Here is a 24,522-nt window from a genome sequence, read left to right on the forward strand (position 1 = left end):
TTTTAGTAGAGACGGGGTTTCACCGTGGTCTCGATCTCCTGACCTCGTGATCCGCCCGCCTCGGCCTCCCAAAGTGCTGGGATTACAAGCGTGAGCCACCGCGCCCGGCCTTAAGTACTTTTAATACAGCAATGCAAGCAAAAAATATTTTTGCACTGATAATAATTAAGATTATTTAAACGTTCTTACATATTTTACCAGCTTTATTAGGATATGATTCATATACCATACAATCTACCCACTTAAAGCATATAATGGTTTTGGTATATTACATTGTTCACTTTTTAAAATTGTGGTAAAATATATATAATATTAAATTTGCCATTTTAACCATTGTTAAATGTGTAATTCAGTGGCATTAATTACATTCATATTCATATGTTATCATGCAAAAAGCCCAGGACTGAATTCCATCTTTGCCAGAAGGTGGCTGAGTATGAAATGTCCTATCTGCTATTACGGCTGCTGCATACTTCCCTAGTATTTTACACTCTGGGATTGCCAAGGTTCCCTATCAATCTCATCCATATCACTGATGGACACCCATCACCAACTTTGTGACAACAGCTGTCTGCCAGATGTAACAGTGTGGGATGAGAAATGCACACAAACCCATGGAATACACATGGGATGGAAACTCAAAGAAGCTGAATGGGATTCTTGGGGTCCTAATGTAATCAGGATATTAAAGCCAAAATGTCCACAACATGCTATAATTAGATTTCACAACCAAGAGACACAGTAGGAAAGGCCACCTTTTCTTTTTCTTTTTTTTTTTGAGACAGAGTTTCACTTGTTGCCCAGGCTGGAGTGCAATGGTGCAATCTCGGCTCACCTCAACCTCCATCTCCCGGGTTCAAGAGATTCTCCTGTCTCAGCCTCCCAAGTAGCTGGGATTACAGGCATGCACCACCACACCAGGCTAATTTTGTATTTTTAGTAGAGACGGGGTTTCTCCATGTTGGTAAGATTGGTCTCAAACTCCCGACCTCAGGTGATCCATCAGCCTCAACCTCCCAAAGTGCTGGGATTACAGGTGTGAGCCACCGCGCCCAGCCAGGAAAGGCCATCTTTTCAACGTTGATCTTCTGTTTCCATGACATCACACTTTGATATTAAGCTGTGGTCTTAGGAAGGTGCCTGGATTTTAGTATTTGTACCTTAGCAACTCATTGTACTTCTAGAAACCTTTTTGAGTTTTCTACCCCAAATTTTATTCTTCATCTCTTCCTGACCTTTATGGAAACTGAAGTCAGAAAGTAGCCCTATATTTAAGTCATAATTAATCCCCAGGGATGGTTCATGGTCTATGTGCCATCACTATCCCCAACCCACTCACCTAACCCTCTTGACACAATACTCACTAGTGCCTGCTTGGCACGGTGAAACCCCGTCTCTACTAAAAATACAAAAAAATTAGCCGGGAGTGGTGGCAGGCGCCTGTAGTCCCAGCTACTCGGAGAGGCTGAGGCAGGAGAATGGCGTGAACCTGGGAGGCAGAGCTTGCAGTGAGCCAAGATTGCGCCACTGCACTCCAGCCTGGACGACAGAGCAAGATTCCGTCTCAAAAAAAAAAAAAAAAAAGAAAAACACCATTTTAAGTGGAAAAGAAACAAAAAGATTCTTTTAAAAAAGTGTATAAAATGATTTAATGTGTGATATTGAAAACAGTCAAGATTTACTGAGTACTTACTAAGTGCAAAGTACTGTGCTTTACATGTATTACCTCATTAGATATTCACAATAACCTCCAAGATAGATATGGTTATTGTTCTCACTTTATAGATGAGGAAACTGTAGAACTAGAAATAGCAAATGATGTTCAAGGCTATATAACCCGTAAAGTGATGGAACTGAGATACAACTCAAGCAATCTGATTTCAGAACACCAGACGGTAATGGTTCACAGCCCTTCCCTACGCCCTCCTACATACATACCCAAACTGGGTATGCATCACCATTTTATAGACTTTGGAAAATGCAAGTGTGGGGAACTCCAGAGTTTGCTACTTCTAGCTCTTTTCTAAGACAAAAATCCTAAAAGTTCTTGATCCTTGTTAATAAAATCTGGGCCAATAAGCAAGAACCCACCCCAAACACTATGATTTCAGAGAGTCTATGGAATAAAAACACACCAAATATATAACACTGACACAAAGTGTGCACATAAATTTAAAAAGGTAAATACACCACTAAAACAGAAGGAAAAACTATTAAAACTCCAACAGAATGAGGTCTGTTCTTTGGGAGAAGAGGGGAGAATGCCAACACACTTCAATGTCTTTATGACATTAAGAGGAGAGGAAAATTCCCTAAGAGATGCAAAGCTTCGACTCACAAAATGAATGCCTTGGCATTTAAACTGAGGCATCCCTGAAAGGCATCGCAGCTCTGATTTCAAGGAGCTGCCAGGGACATGGAGCCAGGGTCGCTGGCAAGACAACAGATCGGGTCTCATCCCATATGCCAGCTCCACTTGGGAAGTGAATCGGTAGGGGAGGAGGAAGGACAGGAAGGAATGGTTGGCTGGGAAGTGGGCAGTAACTTTTCTTGATGTTCAGTTTTTCCCCACTGCCCACTTGCATCCCAAACAGGGCTTGAGTACTGGAGAAGCAGGGAAGGCAGCATGCGGCGTATGGACAGCATGGAAAGGCGCATAAGGAGGGCTGGATCTTGCCGATACCGTCCCTTAAAATCCAGAAGTGGAGATGAACACAGGAGGCAGTATGTAAGCTTCTAAGCATACATCTACTCAAACGCAGGCTCAATTATTTACTATAGAACACACCACCAGGGTTAATGCAAATGGCTTCAAAATTGAGTTAGCATGTCTGAAGTCAGTTTTGGAATCACAAGTCCTTAATCGGAATCCAGGTTCTTTCGCTTGCCAGTGCATAGCCTGGGCAAAGTACTTAACCTCTCTTGTACCTCAGTTTCTCTGTCTATAGAAATCATCATACAACTATTACCATCTTTCTAGGTAGTATTACTTAGCATAAATGAGGTAATATATGTAAGGTACTGTCATGTAGAAGCATTCAATAAATGATAGCCAATGGTTGATCTTGTGTGAGTTATAATTTCTCCGGGCTTTACGTTCCATGTGTCTTCAAAAGAGGGTAGGAGGTAGCCTAAGCAGTCTTGAGATCTCTTGCAGCACAAGAATTCCAAATGAAATCCTTCTTTCTCCCTCTCTTTACCTTATCACGTTTCAAGGTCCTGGTTTACCTGGATTCTCTACCTCTACTTCTTCCTATCCAAATATACTGTTTTTATTTCCATGATTTTCTCTTTTCCTTTCTATTCATTATGTTTTGGCTATCCTGAAAGCTCCACGAAGGCAGGAGACAGAACACCCACTATTTAGAACAATGCCTAGTTGTTCAATCAAAACTTGTTTTTTAAAGAAATGAGTAAGTTAAAGCCAAATGACTCAGGCCTGTTTTATCAGTCCCCCTTATGTATAGATATGAATAGCTGATGTACATTCAAATGACTAAAATTATGAGTTTTGAAATGACTCCGAACCTAGTTAACTCATTTTATACATACTTACCAAGAATCTTACTGTGCTGTGTTCTGAAGAAGTGTAGGATTTTATAGGGATATTTAACAGAGGGCTTTAATCTGGGCCTTGCCATGTACTAGTCTTGTGACATGTACAGTTCTTTGAGTATCAGTTTCCTCATCTGTAAAACAGGGATCATGATAGTACCTACCACTTAGGGCAATGATGATTAAACGAGATTATGTACATAAACATTTAGCAGAGGGCTCAACACAGGACCCTATGAATTAGAGTTTAAAGCAAACAAAATACTTCCACTCTTCTTGATTTGTATTCTTCTTGCCTACTAAAACACTGGTATTGGTGATTCAGCAATCATTCCCACTAGCATTATTTCTGGTACTCATTCATTCAGCCAACATTTCCTGAACATACACTATAAGCCTGGTATAGTGTTAAAGATGCAAAGATGAACACTTTCCTTCCTCTCAAAACACACGTAACCTAGTGGGGAAGACAGCACGGTAAAAACACAAATTACAATGTAAACTAACAAGTAGTAAAAACACAAATTACAATGTAAACTAACAAGTAGTAAACAAAGAATGAAAGGTACTCCGCAGGTGGAAACATCGAGATCTACACAATCACCTCAGATGAGGAGGTCTGAGCAGTGCCTTTAAGAAGAAGCAGGAGAGGGCTGGCCAAAGAAGCCTAAGGGCAAGCTGAGCGGCAAGTGCAAAGATTTGCTGACAAGACAGTGAGCCATCCAGCAAGGCACCTCACAGCTTGCTGGGAGGAGAAATGTCAGACAGCAGAAATGAGAGGAACTCAGGTAACAGCAGGTTAGAGCTCTATTGTGAAAAGCCTTAAATAACCATTTTTTTTTTAAGTTACACAGCTAGCTTTTTCGTTTCTTTTGAAATTTTCTTTTCCTGGTCATTGTTTTAGTGACAAATTGACATGGCTACCTTTATGCTCTATTTCAAAAAGTCATAAATAGGAAATGCCGATCTACAACTAAGCTTCTGTGTCAATTGCTTTTCCCTTCCTCAAGCATAATCCTATTTGCCTTTGGAGTTCAGTGACAGCGTGGAGAAAGGCAGCTTTAATTGGGGTGTTACCTTCACACAGACACTCCACCCCACTAGGGTAAGGTCAGCAAACTAACCTCCAGAGAAAAAAAGCTTACTGGGGAGGAACATTTCAAAAACGGCATTTAGTCACCTCTGAAATACCTTTAAGAAGTGACTCCCTGCTGGCTGACCAAAGAGAGTGTCTACAGTCTGGGACCTCTTGACCCCACTTTCTGCAGGAAATCAAGCAAATTTAAACCTCCATAATTTACTCAAGACTGGCTTCTGCCAGGGAAAAGGCAAACAACGCGGGCAATTAACTCTGCTACCTGATTAAATCTCCATGATGGCAAGATAGAGCATAAAACCAGGCATCCAGCAACAGAGCTGGAGAAGAGGCAAAGCTCATCTATCACAGCTATGCCTTCAAAACCTTGGCTATCAATGCAATTTTCAAATACACTGGATGAACCTGTTCACTCAAAGGTAGGAGGAGATACCAAAAGAATAAGTGTGCATTATTCTGACAATGTGCTGGCCTTTGGCCAAAATGCCTTGCTCACCTCTTGCCCATTCTCCCACCATTTACTTCTCACTCCTCCAAATTCAGTACAGAAGCGCCAATAAGAAATCTCACACTGTTAAATTGCAATTGCATAAAAGTAATTCCTGACAGCCATGAGAACTGTCAGGTCACAATGCCAGCTGTAGAAAAGTTCTTTTACTCTGGAAAGCCTTGGTGTAAGAACTAGTAGTGTGCAGACACTAGTGAGAGGGATGTGTGGGCTCAGGTTTCAGGATGCCTTGAAGGAACGGCCTTGGGAGACTAAGCTTAAAGTCAGCTACCAGTTCAAAGGGGTTTCCCCTTCAGGAAAGAGATTCAAACTCAAGCAACTAGTGGTGCCTTTGGCAATCCCAAACACAGGAAGTTGCCTGAGCCCTTCCTGCAATCCTGATTTGCTTTCTTGTAGTTGAAAGGTCATGGCAGCTGTGTGAGCCTAACCAAAACCATTCTAGGGTTACCATACAGAAAGCAGAGAAAGGTGGTAAACGGGTGGCCTTTGCTAGCCATTCTGAAACGTTCTTGCTGATGCTACTCGGATTGTGAAATCAAGAGCAAGGAAAACCATATTTCATTATCAACTAAAAGACTCTTTCAGCCTAAACCAAACCAAACTGTAGCACTGAAGAAATCAAGCTGCAATACAGGATGACCCAAATTTTAATTACTATTCCTCATCACATCAGAGATTTTTCTGTCACCATGTATAACTTCATATGAAAATAAGAGAATTCAGCAGATCTTTGAGTCAACCTATATCTGATTTAAATGAATGTATTTTGCCTAAACAGAAAAATGAGAAGACAGAGAAGAAAGGAAGAGAAGAGGACAGGCCTGTTATACAGAAGCTTTTCAGCCCCTAGTAATGAGAAGCCTTACCTATTCCTACCTTGATAGAAAGGGCAGTTTTCTTGGTTGTTTTGAAGTTATCAACCCTTACCTCAATGTGGTTTCAATTATGAATTAGCAGACTAAAAGGGGAAAAAAAGCTTTGATTTATTCTTTTTTGCTCCAATTATGCATGATGTGTTTCCACTGAAGACTTTGAAAAGTATTTCATCATGCCTCTCATCCAGAAGTGGTCAAAGGGCAAAACAAAAAGGAGTTAACCCTTTCATTTCTCCTTTAGGTTCAAAGAGACTCCCTATCAATGGATATAGGACAAGGCCTTTGAAGCAGGATAATGAAAGAGTTAAGCATTAGCATCATATTACTAACGTGCATAAGGGTGGTGTCCCTTGTCCAAAATGGTGAGATGATATTTATGTTAATGGTTACTGGGAGATCTGAAAGGGGCAATCAGTAATGTGGTCCATGTTGCCTTAACCATTAAACCTCTATAGCCTCAAATACCCACAGCACAGCACTCTACCAGCCAGGCACATGCTGACTTGCAAAACTAGAGAATTACTGAGACCTAACAATGTCTTCAAGTAGCATCTCTTAGCTCAAGAGAGAAAAGTTTTGGGGACAAGACTGAAGTCTACCTGATGCACATGTCTATTTCATTTCACTCTCAAATAATAACTGATATGGTTTGGATTTGTGTTCCTGCTCAAATCTCACATTGAATTGTAATCCCCAATGTTGCAGGAGGGGCCTGGTGGGACGTAAATGAATCATGGGGGTGGGTTTCCCCCTTGCTGTTCTCATGACAGTGAGTGAGTTCTCCCAAGATCTGGTTGTTTAAAAGTGTGTAGTACCTCCCCCTTCTCTCTTCCTCCTGCTTTAGCTATGTAAGACATGCCAGCTTCCCTTTTGCCTTCCGCCATGATTGTAAGTTTCCTGTGGCTTCCCCAGAAGCAGAAGCATGTACAGCCTGCAGAACCAAGAGCCAATTAAACCTCTTTTCTTTTTAAATTATCCAGTCTCAGGTAATTCTCTATAGTGATGTGAGAACAGACTAATACAATAACTGACTGTTCTGAAAAACAAGAATAACACTGAAGGCCAAATCTCACTGACCAAACATTAAATAGACCTGTGAAAAATAGAGAAAATCAAAGGCTAGAAATCCTCTTAAGGCTTCAACTAAGTAAGATAGTTAATTATCAACTTAAAGCTCCTGAAACCTATTTACAGCAATTTGCTCATAAGTGAGTTTTCTAAATGGTGGCATCACATTTTGGGGTACTGAACTAACAAGTACCATGACTGATATCTGAAGAAACTGAGCCAGAGACTAACTCAGGGTCACAAGAGCAGGCCAAATATGTCTACTGCTATTCTCTTTTTCCTACAGCTGCTTTTAAGATCTTCGCTTTTTCTTTGGTTTACTGCAGTCTCATTATGATTACCAGGCTGTAAATTTACTTTTACTTATCCTACCTGTGGTCTGTTAGTCTTCCTGGATCTGCGGCCTGTGTCATTCAACAATTGTGGAAAATTCTCAGTTCTGATCCTTTCAGTAGGGCTTCTTTCCATTCCCCACCTCTTCTTCTGGAACTCAGCTTAGACATATGTTGGACCTTCTCTCTCTGTTCTCCATATTACTTCACTTCTCCTTCATATTTTCCATCTCTTTGTCTCTTTGGGCTGCATTCTGAACAATTTCATTGACTCTAATAATCTAATCTAATAATTGCAAGCCCTTGTATGTCTGTTTCTGGTAGTTCTTGCTCACAATATTGCCTATAGCTTTATGGTTGTGAGCTGCTAATTGTCCTCAGACACTTAACTTATAAGAATTATTTGAGACCTGGACTGAAAATATGGTCCTTGTGACAGGGTTTGTGTCTGCTTCTTCTGGTTCCTATCAATACAAAGCCACTTTCAACTAAATTCCCTTCTTAAGGCTTATTTGGATGATAACTGTAGTATGAATCCATGTGGGGGGTGGCTTGTGATTGCAGTTCTCAACCACAAGGGTCAATACAGACAGGTTTATTCCTTCTTTCCTCTTTCACTCAAGACATAATCTTTTAGTTTCCTAGCTTCATCCAGGAAGTTCTTGTGAGAGTTGGATGGGCCACATGATTTAAATCCTAATCCTTGTCCCTTACTTCACAAAGTTACCAGGTCAAAGCTCCAGATCATCAAGGTCTACAAAAGTCTCCATGGCAAAAGCTGACTTTGGCTCCCACTCACCTCCCAGGATACTGAGTTTCACTTTGATTTGGGGATTAGCAAATAACCTTGCTTTCCTGCCAGCTCAGCAATAGGTTAAAACTGCTTTATAATACTTCATTCAATATTTTAGTTGTTCACTTAAGGAGGTCACTTAGCATATCTAACCTATCAGAAAGCCAAGGACAGAAGTCTTTTTTATATTTACACTGCCACTGAACTTATGTGTCATTGTGTTCCCTGTTTAACTTGGGGGCCAAATTTGGGTGCAAGATGAAAACAATTATATGAAAAGAAAGCAGTATAATAGATGGAATGATGGGCAGAGAATTTCTGCATTAGATGAATCAACATACTTTTTTGGACCTCCATTTCCTCATTTAAAAAAAGAGGTGATCAGTGGATGGGCCTTGAAATAAATGTCTCACTTCCTTCATCTGTAAGAATAAAGCTAACAGAACGCTACTCTTGGTTGCAAGGAATAAACAAGAGAAAATATATAATAAGACCTATCTGGGCACAAAAAATACCCTCCTGTATTTTTAATTTTCCTCTCCAGAGTCCCACCCAATTCTAAAATTTATGTTTCCATGTGATACAGCATTATACTATCAACCTTATAATTATCAACACTTCACTTCTCATAGCCCCACACCACTTACAAAATGCTTCCATGTATATCATTAATTTCTTAGAATAGTTCTCTGAAATAAGTATCCTCATTTTACAGATAAGAATAATGAAATTCAAAGAGATAAGAAACTTGCCAGGGTAGGAGGATTGCTCGAGGCCAGGAGTTCAAGATCAGCCTGGGCAACATAGTAAGACCCTGTCACTATAAAAAAAAATTAGCTGGGTATAATGGTGCAAGCCTATGGTCCTAGCTACTTAGGAGGCTGAAGCAGGAGGATTGGTGGAGCCCAGGAGTTTGAGGCTGCAGTGAGCTGTGATCATGCCATTGCACTCTACAAAAATAAGATTTTTTAAAAGTAGCACGGCATGTGGTGCACACCTATAATCCCAGCTACTCAGGAGGCTGAGGTTGGAGGATCACTTGAGCCCAGGAGGTCAAGGCTGTAGGGAGCTATGACTGTGCCACTGCAGAAGGGAGGGAGGGAGGGAGGAACAGAGGAAGGGAGGAGGGAAGGAGGGGGGAAGGAGGGAGGGAGGAGGGAAGGAGGGAAGGAAGGAAGAAAGGAAGGAAATTTTGTACAAGGTCAAGCTAATAAATGGTTTTGAGCTCAGGTTTGATTCCAAATGTCCTTTGCAATGGCCTTAATTATAATCAGACATAATCAGATAATCATATAATCAGATAATAATCAGTTGCTAATTGTTACACTATTCTTCTGAAGCTATCATTATCCCTAATTTCAGTCCTACAGATGGGCGAATTGTTGCAAAGAGAGATTTGGTAAGTAACCTCAAGTCACTCAGATCATCCTCAAGAAAAAAGGGATTGAAACGTGCAGTTTAGGAATTTCTGGGCTACAGTTAGTTTACTGGAAGGCTCACAGGTTAAACCTATTTGAATGCCTCTTGAAAATTCCTGTTATTATCTGAGTTTTAGCTACTTCAATTTTTTTCTTTATATAGCACTGAAATTCACATTTGGCTCAATGCCCACCCTTCTTCCATAAAGCCAAACTACTGTCAAGGAGAGCAAGAAAGGTTGCCACTGATTGCTTTTCAGGTAGTAGAGGAAAAAGTTGACATTTCATCCTCCTCTTGCTTGGAAAGAAAGCCAATCATTTATAAGAACCCTCATCTGGCTGCAGCTTCCATCAGTGGGATGGACAGAAACCATTTAAGTGGTTCAACATAAGCCATATTAAAAGAATTTGGAATGAGGGAAAGACAAGGTTCCATATGCTGATACTTTTAATAATTCATGAGTTACAGCAGTCTGCAAGTAATAAATATATCTATAGTATGATTGCTTAAGATACTGGCAAAGATAACACACCATTGATTTTATTGGTTTATAATTTGATATGTTAAAAATAACAGTTCAGCTGTTTTACAGTCCAAAAGATTTAGATTATTTAGAACAAGGTCTTCAACCATCATCGTTGGACCTGCTACTTCATAAGTACACTGAAAATACTTACATGCTTCCGTGAAAAAACTAGTGATTCAAACAAAGAAAGCCAATCTATAAACCAAAGACAAAGTGTCCAACGATGTTCATGATGGCTTATATTACTACGTCTTATGAGAGGTAAAACAAATTTACAGTTTCATCTGATTCTCCCATACTTGAAATGCTCTGACAGTTTGAAAGAGTAGCTCATTCTCTGATCTGGGCATAAAAATGCTTGTTGGTAGCCCATGACCATATTAGAGAGGTCATCTATGGTATAGGGGAAGACTTCATTGGCTTGGTAAATAAGAACTTTGGAGAGTGATTAAATTACAGCTTGTGGCATCCAAGCTCAAAACACCAACACAGTTATAACCAAGAAAACCAAAGTTTCTGTACAGTTTGAGCTGTTAGGAGCCTAACACTAAAATGAAAGTTGATACAGAGTGGAAAGAAGAGACTCCACAATAAAGTGATTTCTTAAATATTAATTTATCTGGAATTCCAATAAAGCATATGTTTTGTCTACTGTGCTCCATCTCTGCTTCTTCCTGAAAAAAAGGCATGAACCCACAAGGGCAAAAAAAAAAACCTTTTATTGGAAACAAGAATGGACCAGAGTTCAACAAATTTTTGGAAGGTAAAACAGATGAAGCCTTCCTTTTTCAAAATCCTCTTGCTATAAAACATAGAAAGGTAGTATAAAATAGAACAAAAATTATTTTAAATATACAGCTGAGGTCACTGGAAAAGATAAGTCCCTAGGGACCAAAAATGAAGAAAAAACTGCAAATGAAAGCTGAACGCCCAGGAGCTAGTTGGCACTGTGGCACCGCAGAGGGCCAAGCTTGTTGCAGGGGTTGGCAATGTAGTTGGTTTTAACGCTCATGCTGGAACAGGAGACTTGGTTTTGGGCACAGGAAGTAAGGAAATTAGAAGTGAGACTTGTACATTAAACCAGATCCCTTGAAGGCCTATACAATCAGTGAAAGAGTGGGCTAGAAAAAGTCTCTCATTAGTACACAGAAGGAACAAAAGTCACTTTTCTTTCTCAACCTGAGCTCGGTGATGTGGGTGAGGGGGAATCTTCCTGGGGAATTTTTTCTTTCAATTTATGTTTGCTTATTGTTTTGCAACATTTTGTTTTGAACATCAAGCACTGTACCAAAATATGAGCCATTCATCTTAAGACAACTGTATTTACCATAACGAAGAGTACTATACTAGTGTTTACAATTAATTGCTGACAACTTAAAAAACTTATTAGTGACATTGCTGTCTAATAATCAAATGCTTCATCACAGGCTGAATGTAATTATTAAAAGAGAAAAGTTCCTCCTCCCTTTCTTACCTTCAAACCAAACCAAAAAAAGTAGTTCTCACCTGGAAAGAGCACTTACTTTAAGAAAAAATGTAATTTTTAGCTAGTTTTATTAAACCTAGAATGCTCTAAAACATGGAAAAACAAGGCTTCCCAGAGTAAATATGATGATACATGAAAAAATAAAATTCCCTGGAACAGCATGTTTTCACCGACTTGCAAAAAGAGAAAGAGCTTACTGCTTCGTAACCAAGTCAGCTCTGTTTCCCTTGGGAGCTTTTAACAGAGGGTAGGGCTCATGCAGGTTTGGGGTTTCAATGAATTATCTGAGTGGTACAGAAACCTCCAGTGAGACATTAATGTTGAAGAAGCAAAATAAACAAAAACAAATAAATTCTCTGGAAAATACCTCCTTATCCCAGGACGGGAGAATTTCCACAGAAAACCTCACATGTGAGATGAACTCACATTCCAAAATTATAAAACATTTAAGGAAACAATGCAACAAGAGCAGTGGACAGTAGACAAATGACAAGATCAGACCTTACAGGAATTCAGAAAATTGGATGAAGAATATAAAGTAAGTGTCTCAAATGATTAAAGATATAAAAGAAGGAATTAAAAATGTGAGAAAAAAAGATGCTATGAAAAAGGCCAGACAGACAGATTTGAAAAATAATCAGATAGAACTTCTACAAATAACCACTGAAATTTAAATCACGATGGATGGGTAAAAAACACATTAGTCAAAGATGAAAAAAATAGGAAAATAGATGTGAAAAACTTATCTAGCATGCAGCACAGAGAGAGAAAAATGTGGAAAACCTGATGAATGAAACAAAACAAAGCTGAGACACATAAGGTAAGGACAGAATAAAAGGTCTAACAAAGATTTAATAGGATTCTAGAAGGAAAGATTAGTGAGAATTGCAGATATGTAATACTCAGAGAGAGAATGAAAACTTTCCAAAAATGGATTAAAGAAGAACCTTCAAACTCAACAATCTTCAGGTTTAAAAAGAAAAATCACCCTCAAAAAAATTAGCAACTTATTTGAGAAGATAGAGAATAAGAACTGGAAAATCACCATTTGGCAACCACTATAGCAACTGATTCAGGCAAGAATCACCAATGGATGCTAAAACTCTAGTGAGTGAAAGTTTGAGGAGTAACAGGATATTCACATAGTCTCAAAGTAGTTCCCCACAAGACACATAATAAAAGGAAAAGTAGTAACTTGACATGACATTGGAGAAACTCCCAGAAACCTGTGATCCAAGTTATCATTACTAGTAATAGGACAAATTGACATCATGTGTTCTCCAATATGATACACTGAGAACACATTACTTTTATGATACTCCTGTCAAAATGCATAATTTGAATCTCATCATGCAAAAGCATCAGACAAACCCAAATCAAAGGATATCTTACAAAATAACTTACAAAATAATAAACCCAAATCAAAGGACGTCTTACAGAAAGACATGTGCTCTTCAAAAATGTCAATTTCAGGTAAGAAAAAGAAAGACTGAGAAATTGTTCGAGACTGAAAAAGGAGGCTACAGAGACATGAATGCAATGCATGCTCTTGGATTTTCTTTTGTTCTAATGGACATTATTAGGATAACTGATGAAATCGAAATAAGGTATATAGATTAAATAATAATATTGCACCAATGTTTATGTCCTAACGATTTCAATCACTGTATTGTGATTCTGTATAAGAAGTATTTAGAGATAAAGGTGCATCATATCTGCAACTTCCAAAAAATTTAGGGGAAAAAATACACACACACGTACCCAGAGAAAAAGGAATAAAGCAACTGTGATAAAAGATAAACAGCTGAAGAATCTGGGTGAAGAGTACACAGAAACATTTGAGAAATCTGGGTAAAGAGTGTACTATTTTTAGAAATTTAATTCTGAAATATGTCAAAGTAAAAAGTTAAAATTTAGAAAATATAGTTTTTAGATCAATTTAAATAAACAAAATATAGACAGGTGGACAATAACCTACACGGCAAAGCAAAAAAAAAGCTAAACCTTCCAAGGATAATGATAATAAAACTCAGAAATTGGAGATACTTGGTATCCTGGAAGAAGGGGCTCTGGAAACAGAAATAAGGAACAGTTGGTCTCAAGATCCCTTAAACTTAGCACTCACAGGCCAACCATCTCCCTGTTACCCCCACCCCTCAACCTTGGCAGGAGAAGGGAGGTTTATATTCTGGAAAAAATGATTGAGGGAGATTCCGGACTCAGAGACCCCATGCACAGAAAGCAGGGTGAGGCACCATACTAAATGTAACAGATTAAATAATAATCTGTAGGATGAAGGATGAGAACCTGACTCCTTCCTCTATTCAGTTCCCAAAATACCTGCAGCCCAGATTTATCATCCATCCTTTCCCCAACCCCCAAAACGGAAAGATTATTCCCTGATCAATGAGCCAGTCCAAGAGAAATAACCTATGGATGCCAACACTTAGGCAATCAGGTCCCCATCCTCTTAACCTAAATGGAGCCCATTGCTTGACAAGCCTTATCCATGTATACAGAGCTTCCAATCAGCTTTCAGTGCTTCACTCTCAAATAAGAGCAGACTGCCAATAATCATCAGGTATTTGAAGAAAGCTTCCAATATGAAAAATAGCAAATAAAAACTGAAAAAGGAATTCAAAGAAACCAAACAATAAAAGGAGCTGAAGAAAACTGAAAACTAAAAACCACAAATAATATCTTCAGAGAGAAAATACTCCAACTTTAAAACAAAATTAGGAAGCTATAAGATTAACTAGAAGTCCAGGAAAAAAACTCTCAGATTTTAAAAGTAAACAAAATATTAAAAATCAAAAGAAGGGTCAGAATACAAAACTGAGAAAATATCCAAAAAATTAGAAGACCAAAAGATGGTAAGATACGAGAAACAGGGATCAGTCTAGCACATTTGTCATCTATGGAACAGACGTCCCATAAAGAAAAGAGAAAACAGAAAAATAAAATGATCAAAGAAATAAAATACAAAAATTTCTCACAACTGAAGCACATGGATTTCGAGTTTAAAAGGGTCCAAATCAGTATCCAGCTAGCAGAAAACACCCACAGTCAGGGTGTATCATCATAAAATTTTAGAACATAGAATTTGCCAGGAAGGAAAAAAAGGTTACAAAGGTCACACAAAAGGACCAGGAATAAGAATGACATCTCACTTTTTGAGATTAAAATGAAAAACTTAGAAGATAATGGAGCAATTCTTTCAAAATTCATAAGAAAACCCACCTCAACCAGAATTCTACACTAGCCCAATTATCAATCACATGTGTAACAGAATAAAAAACTTTTTTTTTTTTTTGAGACGGAGTCTCCCTCTGTTGCCCAGGCTGGAGTGCAATGGTGCGATCTCGGCTCACTGCAACCTCCGCCTCCTGGCTTCAAGCGATTCTCCCACCTCAGCCTCCCCAGTAACTAGGGTTACAGGCACACATCATCATGCCCAGCTAATTTTTGTATTTTTGTAGAGATTGGGTTTCGCCGTGTTGGCCAGGCTAGTCTTGAACTCCTCACCTCAGGTGATCCACCCGCCTCGGCCTCTCACAGTGCTGGGATTACAGGCGTGAGCCACCGTGCCCAGCCAGAATAAATAACTTTAGGACATGTAAGGTGACAGAAAATGTATCTCCCTTCATCCATTTCTTAAGAAGCTTTCGGAAAAAAACAAACCAAAACAGAGAAAGATGTTACAATATGGAAATAAAAAATCCAACGAGCAGAGACACAAAGGGAATTCAGAGTGTCACAGTGAACTGAGAATCAGGATGACCACTGCACAGGAGACCTGGAGAGCAATCACTGCAGATGGAACCGAAGAGAGGGGCTACAGGAGAGATGACTCCAGAAAGAAACAAAAATCCTGAACTTCACTTGTGCTTGATCATTTTATTATTTTGTTTGGGAATCCAGGAAAATTAAATTAGTGATAGGAACATGGAAAACTGCGGGAAAAAACAGGCATTTATTAGCTCTCTGGAAAATAGAAAGCTGTACAAGAAAGAAAACAAAATCCTTGTTTACAACTTTGTTCAGTTGAAAACAACATTTATACAGCTCTAATAATGCATATAATAAATACCACTTTAATGAAAAATGATGACACAGTGATAATGGTAAGATGGAACAGGAGGAGTGTATAGGGGAAGTAGAAACAACAGCAGAAAAAGTGCTAACTTGAAGTAAAAAGAGGTTTCTGCGTAAGAAATTTAACAGCATTAATGGGGAAATAGGAAGAAAGTATCAGAGAAAAGTTAGAGTTAAAAGCAATTACTCCTTGAAAACAGGCCCTAATTTTCATTCTATGGTTTCTTTTACTTGAATTTTTAAGCCATACATATGTGTTAAGCCGCACTATTTTCTAAAACACAAAACCAAGAGATATAGCTGAGGAAAAAAAAAGAGAGAGCCAAAAGTCAAGAATCAACCTCTGGTTGAAGCCATGTGTAAAGTTTTCTAATCTGCAGCTGTAATGATCCATTTGTTAGAAATTTACACTCAAATATTAATCAGTTGGGAGACACATAAAAAAATACATCAATTGGGAGACACAAAAGTCAAGAATCAAACTCTGGTTGAAGCCATGTGTAAAGTTTTCTAATCTGCAGCTGTAATGACCCATTTATTAGAAAATTATACTCAAATATTAATTGAAAGACACATAAAAAGGATAGAATATTAGAAACGGAAACAAAATTCATTATCTTGAGGTTATAATACTTAACTACCACATTTCCCTGGTAACTTCTATTATTGAATCATTTAAGCAGACCTCAAGGGAGAATTACAATGGCCCCTGAAAGAAGGGGAAAGGGAATTTGATGTGCTAATATAAGTGATAGTTGGTACATGAAAGATTACTTTGCCAAAACATTCAGTATGTTCTTAATTAATCTGCTGCCAGATCAAGCTCCCACGGACTCTGAAAAACTATTCTACTCACTGCCCTCCCACAAGCTGTGTGATATAAGGAAGCAGTCAGGTTTTGATTCATGAAAGCTAGAGCCATAAAAGTGAACTCTAAGTAAGCAATGAAGGCAGGACTGCATCCAAGGAAACAATGTGTGTAGATTCATTCATCCAGCACCACCACTGGGGCTGCCATGCAGATGTGTGTTACACAGGCACATTAGTTTCTCTCTGCTACAAAAGCTCTAGTGTGCTCTTCTGATTGACAAGATCATCTTAGCAATATCCTCGAGTCTGTCTTTTCATATTCTTTATCTATCCTCCCCATCTAGATCTGGCTTGTGATTTTCATTTTCTTTACCATTTTCTATCTGACCATCAGAATTGGCCAAGTTCTTTGCTTGGGGCCCCAGATCAAGCTCTCTCTATCTTTCTGCATCTCTCTATCTGCAGACCCAGTTCAGCTTTCCTTATTCCCTGGCTGCTGACATCCTGAGACTTTCTAGCTCACTTCCAAAGAAGTAATAGGTACTACTCAAGGAAAGGTCTGGAATTTAGGGTAGCATACTGGATCACTTGTGCAAATGTGATCCTATAAATGTGATACCTATAAAAACAATAGACTTCAAAAAGCTTAAACTTACCTTAAATTCAAGCTAAAATTTCTAAATTCCATACTTTTTTTTTTTTTTAATCATATCTAGGCAGTAGGAGGAAGACAGAGAGAATAAGCCAAGAAGGCCTCCTGCGGGGCAGGGTAGGCTTTCAAATTCCAGAGAAACATTCCACAACTTACAGGGTGCTGAGTTGAGTTACACAGACTGTTAACCTGGTATCTTTTCAACTTAGAGTTCCGCTTCATACATGCGAGCTAGTGCTTCTTCAGCTTGCAGAGTGATTTATTGCTTGTTAGTGTTTATAGCTGAGTGATATTTTCAGCTGCTTGTACAACCACAACCTTTGTGAGTGAGGGCCACCGTCTGGACATCTAAGTATAAGCAGCCCTGAGTTTTTCATGTAGCTGAGACAGATTTAGTCTGAACCCAGCTTCTGGATGCCTCTAATCCAAGCCCCACAGGGTTAAGAGGAGGAAATGGATGAAAAGAAAGGAAGAGCCTTCTCCAGGGAGTGAGTTAGGACACACACAGTGAATGAAATCTCACATCAAAATATGGTCCCTGGACCAGCAGCATCAACATCCAAGACTTGGGAACTTGCTAGAAATGCGAATTCTAGGTTCCTACCCCAGACCTACCGAATCTGAATCTCAGGGTGGAGTGGCAGCACTCTGTATTCTCATGCATACTAAAGATTGAGAACCACTGCCCCATGGCACACTCTACCACATTTTGCCCACAGCTGTGATTTCTGATCCCCCTGGGTGATTCTTGCCAATCAGGTGCTCTTATGCAATACTCTCATCTAGCTGATCTCTTGCCCTTTCTATCTTCAAAAACCAGAGTTAGACTGAGGCTTAGAGGAAGTCCAGGGAAGTATCTAATCCTCATCTGAGGCTTTGATTGCAGTGAAGTTGCCACTCTGGCTAGATTTCATAGAAAAAGCTCTTGTTTTTCAACCTCATTCTTATTCTGGGTAAAATAATTCACTTTAAGATGCTTCCCCATTTTTCTCATCAATTTTTATCAATGGCTATAAGAACCCCTACTCTCTTCTCTTTCTGTTTTAAATCTGGTAAGGTAAATGCAGAAAGGAAAAAAATCTAGGGTATCTTTATTAGTATTACCTATGATAGCAAACTTGGAAAAAAAACTGCCTATCAAAAATGTAAATAAAATTATAACATTGATAAGATGCAGTATAATCTTTTAAATCACATCATAGAAAATAACATGGGAAAACACTCTACATAATTTTCAGACTATATTATATTTAGTTTTTAAAAAGCTGTCACTGAGAGGATACAGCTTTGGTGACACATGAATTCACCGTTTAAAGCTCACTTGTCTCAGTCTCTGCCCTCCTACATATGTTCACATCTGGCAGAGAACCAGAAGCAAAATGAAGAGGGTGTCCAAGGAGAACCCTAGCTATAGAGACTAGACCCAGATGCACGGATGAAAGTCTGCCAAGAGGCAAGACCAGAAATGACACCAAAGTTAGAAGTAATATAGGATATTTAGGGAGATGACAAAGCTTTGCTGATATTTGCAAAAAGGAGAGAAAAATAAAAGCATGAAGAGACTGAAAAGGCATAAAAATATAGGCAGCCTTAACATGAACAGCTAAGAAAATTAATATAAAAACATGCACACTTCCCCTTATAAAGAACCTTAACTTGGTGATAAATTCCTTTCAAAAAGAACTCCTTTCAAAACAAAGGGTCAGTCTCTCCAATTTAGACGGGTGTATTACTTTAACATTATGTCCAAGTTTTACTGTGTCAAACTTTTTCAGGTTCTGAGGGTATGGTGCAACGTGGATAATGTCATCACCCTAGTTTTACAGATAAGAGTGACAAAGCGTCTAGTGACATGAATACTCTGCAAGGGCACTTCTCACTGTCATAATCATCGACACACGCAGGCTTTTTTTTTGTTTTTTTTACATTAAACTAAGGCAGCTGCATCTAGCCAAAATATGATTCTGAACTCTCACCTCTCCTTCTCCAGTCTGAGCAAGCTCTGTGCATGGCTGGAGACCCTAAGAGTCTATCTCTGAAAACCCCAGACCACCCCTTGATTTACTGACCAAGATCCACACCTACTCCCACCTCGGAGTGTCAGACATCATAAATTTGATGCAATCTAGAGAAGAGACTCCCCTGCAGGTTGGGCTCATAGTAATCTCATCTAGAGTAGGTTAAATATTTCTGAGGGAAGAGGAGAAGTTAACTATAAATAAACCATCACTATTCAGGCCTCCCATCAGTTGCTTTCACTGAAGATGCAGAAATGTATAACCCACTGCTTTAAATCAGGGCTCTCGTCACCTGAGCTAGAAACGTGATAAATACCAAAGTATCCTAAAAAGGATTATTTAAGAAAGAGTTAAAAATATATAGAGAATATATTTTCCAGTTATATACCTTGATTTATGCTTTTTATGCTTATGTTATTTCTCAAATTGTAAGAGTTTAGCACTTTGACCATTCTGTCCTGAATTAAAACATATCTATTTCAAAACTGCAAAATTTCATATTCTATTTTTCCTAGCCTATCTATATTCTTATAAAAAAGAACTAAATTCCAACGCTTTATTCTTAGTAAACATCTCTTAGAGCTTTAGATAAAAGTATAGGATAAAGTCCCACTATTTCTGTACTTTCTGTCTGGGTCATGACCAGACAGAATTCTCTACGAATTCTCCTGTACCGGTATGAATTCTCCTGCAGAGGAACAGATGTAATATTTTTCGTCTCAAGCTTGTACCATTTGCTTGGAACAGTAGTAACATTTCAGCCCAGAGGAGGCTCAAGGGCTCCCCTATAATTCCATAGGCAATTCAAGATAATCTGCAGGTAGAAGACCTGAGTTCTCACTTGTTCACACAACTTGCCAATTACATGATCTTAGATAAGTCATTGGGTTAGTCTCATTACAACCATTTTACAGACGAGAAACAATCTACCACTTTCCCTACCTTTCCAGCAGGATATGTCTTAGATGGCTCAACTCCTAGTCTGCCAATCTTCCTCCCTCCTTCCCTTTCTCCCTCTCTCCATCCCTCTTTCTTTCCTTTATATATCAAGATCTTCCTGTCTGAATTAAGTTGTCCTAGGTATTATGAGAAACACCAAGGTCAGAAATGACCTTAAGGTGCTTAAAACTTTACATGAAATTCTACTTCTATACATGTTAAGTGATGGAAAAGAAACACAGATAACATGCTCTAAGAGTTACTTCCTGCTGAAGGGGTTGAGAAAATCTCCCGGAGAAAGGAGTTTACAGCCAGCTGCTGAAGCCTGTATAAATCTGCAGATAATGGGGAAGAAAGGTGTGCCAAGGACAAGGCTAGCAGCCACAAAGGCACAGAGGAGGAAAAGCAGGGGCACACAGAGGAAGGATTGAGTTGTGCTGCCAGAAATCTAGAACTCTCTGAAAGAGAACAGGAAAAAAAAAAAAAGAAAGAAAAGAAAAGAAAAAAAAAGAAAGGTATATTGTGGAGGGCCCTGCCGTTAGACTGAGTTTGGACGCCAATACCATCCTCACCCATGACTCCTCATGCAACCAAATTCCCTATCTGGATAAACTATACAGTATACCTCAGTCTTCTGAACTTCTCCCTCACTTACCAGTTAGAACAGTCCATTCTTCCAGATACCACTCAAATGTGTCCTCTATTAATTTTCATCTGCATTTCTCAAACAGTCTACTGCCTCCAGTCTGGTCCCACTGCCATGCATCATCCATTCTTCACACTAAGATGAGACTGACCTAAAATGCAATCTTATCACATTACTCCCTTGTTTAAAAGGCTTCAGTAATTACTTGTTTCTCACAGATAACACTCCAATGCCTTATGTAAGATACACGGTGTTTTGTAATCTGGACCCCTTCCAGGCTTCATCCTCTGCCTCTCCCTCCCAAGCTTCCTTCACTGTTGCCACACTGAACTCTCCGAAGTTCCTTAAACTACCAAGCTCCCCTGTCCCTCTGTATCTTTGAATTTGTTGTTCCTTCTGGATGGACTCTAACTTTCTTCCTTTCTCTGACTAGATAATACCTACCCTTTTCTTTTAACATTCAAATCATGATTTAACACTGTTCTGGAAGTACTAGCCAATGCCATTAGATAAAAGGAAAAATAAAAGTTTCAAATACTGGAAAAAGGAAGCAAAATTAGCATTTGTAGATATAATTGTATATCTAAAAATACAAGAGAATCAACTAAAAAAAGTAAAGAACTGTAGAGTTCAGTAACAGAATAGTTGCAAAATTAATATACAAAAGTCAAAATGTGTCTGTACACAAATGGTGACCAGTTAACAACTATAAGGTCAGAAAGTATTCTTTTATTAGAGTATAAGAAAAAATTTTAAATCTAAGAAATATTTACCAAGACTTGTAAAGGAATATATACATACACAAATATATATATATAATGTGAATTCTACCAGAAAGACAAATCTTTCTTCTAGATAGAAAGATCCATTGCGATGTAAGTTTCCCAAAGGCACGGCTCCTTCTCTGCCTTGTTCATTCAAAGTACCAAGCACGCTGCCTGGAACAAGGCAGGCATTCAATAAATACCTACTGAACAAATAAATGTCTAAAACAATCTAAAAGTTCAATGTGATAACAATAAAAATACAAATAGAATTATCTGAGAAAACTCGACAAAGATATCAGTCTTCCCCTTGAAAAATACACATGAAGATAATTTCTAACCTATGAGATGAGCAAAAGTTCAAGTACCCAGCATTACTGAAGACATGGAGAACTAGAACACCCAAATGTTATTTGTGAAACTATACATTAATATAGTCTTTTGAAAGGGCAATTTGTTAATATCTATCAACATTTAAAATGTGTATATTCTTTAAGCAATTTCTTAGTTGGAATTAATTCTGTAGATATGTTCACATATTTATGTGTAAACATATGAAAGCATGCCCCTTGTCACTGTTAGAAAGAAGAGAAAAAGGCCGGGCGCGGTGGCTCACACCTGTAATCCCAGCACTTTGGGAGGCTGAGGCGGGTGGATCACAAGATCAGGAGACCGAGATCATCCTGGTTAACACGGTGAAACCCCGTCTCCACTAAAAATACAAAAAATTAGCTGGGTGTGGTGGCGGGCACCTGTAGTCCCAGCTACTGGGGAGGCTGAGGCAGGAGAATGGTGTGAACCCGGGAGGCGGAACTTGCAGTGAGCCGACATCACGCCACTGCACTCCAGCCTGCGCGACAGAGCAAGACTCCATCTCAAAAAAAAAAGAAAGAAGAAAAAAAAAGAAAGCAGTCTAAATACCTATCAATAATAGACCTATTACATACGATATACCCAAACAACTGAACTAATACAGCCATCCTAAAAAACTGAAGTAGACCTATATGGAATAAAATAAAAATAAGTCTATGATCTAGTGCTAAAATAAAAAAGGCAGAAAAATATGTTTAGTATAATCCCATATATGTTTTAAAACTACAAGATTATGCTTACATTCTGAGATGTTATCTTTGGTAATGGAGTCGGGGAGATAGAAGCAAACTTCACCTCAAGCAAAACAAAAAGATGTTTGCTGTTGTTTTTACCATAAGCACATACTGACTTCCTCTCAGGCACTCCCTCTTCAGGAAGTGTCCCAATGAGGAGAGATGCCTGTCCCCTTTGCACCCACAGCACTTAGTACACCACTCCACTCCACTACAGGACCTCTACGTTCACGGCATTACTTGCTAGCTTCCCAAATCAGCGGAAAGCTTCTTTGAGGGCAGGAACTGTCTTCTTTTTTCTGTATTCTCAACACCTCTCAGCGTGCCTAAAACCCAGTAACCATTTCAAAAAGGCTGGATGAAAGAAGGAAGAAGGTGGGCAGGAAAGGAAAAAGGATGGTCCTATATGAAGATTAACCAGGTAGCCATATACAGCACTATTTAGAAAAAGTAGAATTGGGGCCTGGCACAGTGGCTCATGCCTGTAATCCCAGCACTTTGGGAGGACAAGGCAGGTGGATCACCTGAGGTCAGGAGTTCGAGACCAGCCTGGCCAACCCTGTCTCTACTAAAAATAAAAAAATTAGCTGGGCGTGGTGGTGGACGCCTGTAATCCCAGCTACTGGGGAGGCTGAGGCAGGAGAATCACTTGAACCTGGGAGGTGGAGGTTGCAGTGAGCCAAGATCGTGCCACTGCACTCAAGCCTGGGCAACAAGAGCGAAACTCCACCTCAAAAAAAAAAAAAGAAAAGGTAGACTCGGGAGACAAGGAGGGCTGGTCAGAAAGAGAGAGACAATTAGAACGAAGAATGGAGAAGAATCTAGTTCTCTTACAGGAATGCCTTGACATCTGTGAGCTGGACAGCCAGGTTCACTTCAGAGCAGCTAGGAAGTAGTAATTTCCAGCTCCAAAACTTCAGGTATTTTTAGTGAGAAAGAAGGTGTGCCTAGAAGCCACTGCCACTGCAATGACACATGTGTCTTGTGATTCCTTCACACAAGGAGGAAGGCCCAAGAGCAGCTTCTGACTGCTCCATCTCTTTGCTGGAAGTAGCTAGAGGCCTCTGCCCACAATCTTGAGCAAATGACTATAGCAATCCGTAGTGCCTCTAGATCCCTTCTGCTTATTATTTTCCTTACAGAGTGTTGGAAATATTAATTGAGGTAATACATGTAAAGCACTTAGCACAGTCCCTGGCAGAGAGTAAGCACTCAAAATACAAGCTATTATTATTAAGTTGCTTACAGAACTTTTTCAAAAGCTCTAAGCATTACAACTGCAAAAGTCACCAGGATGTCTTTGATTTCCAACAAGACCCATGCCTCCTTACTTACCTCTGCAATAAATAGACAGTCTTTCTAAGCACATTTAAAACACACTGGAAACTGCTGCTTCCGTATTTTTTACTTTTGTCAGTGTTTCAAAATTATACTGCCCTTATCAGGCCCCAAGTATAAAAAGCACACTCTTATCTTAGAAAGCTAGAATTTAAATAACCTTTACAATTGTAGTACATTTTTCCTTCCACCCACCCTGACAGCTGGACCATGCCTCATGTGGCTAGCACTGGAATTCACTTACCACAGCAGGAGGGTCATTCCATTCTTCATAGGAGATGGCAGCATATGGATAGATCCGGTCATTGATAATCTGCAGGGTGGCCAGGGCAATGGCTTTAATTGACTGGAAGTACGCTTCCCAGAACCACCGGGCCTATAAAGAAAACAAAGCTGTTTTAAGTGAGCAAGCGAGACAGAGTGGGAAAACTGGGTGCTCTATCACAGTCAACTCTGGGTTTAGCTAATTCCTTTATTCCCAAAGTTGTGGGGATGG

General features: G+C 39.2%; 1 protein-coding gene across 4 annotated transcripts in view; it reads right to left on the reverse strand.

Moving 5' to 3' along the window:
• EXT2 (exostosin glycosyltransferase 2) overlaps positions 1-24,522 on the reverse strand; it is a 163,443-nt gene that overhangs the window by 48,948 nt on the left and 89,973 nt on the right. For all 4 annotated transcript variants that reach the window (XM_055281850.2, XM_055281849.2, XM_055281847.2 and 1 more), the window contains exon 8: positions 24,271-24,402. In XM_055281850.2, the coding sequence (XP_055137825.1) occupies positions 24,271-24,402 (132 nt within the window). The remainder of the gene's footprint in view (positions 1-24,270; positions 24,403-24,522) is intronic.

Source organism: Symphalangus syndactylus, chromosome 6 (genome assembly GCF_028878055.3).
Source record: "Symphalangus syndactylus isolate Jambi chromosome 6, NHGRI_mSymSyn1-v2.1_pri, whole genome shotgun sequence".
NCBI classification, from domain to species: Eukaryota; Metazoa; Chordata; class Mammalia; order Primates; family Hylobatidae; genus Symphalangus; species Symphalangus syndactylus.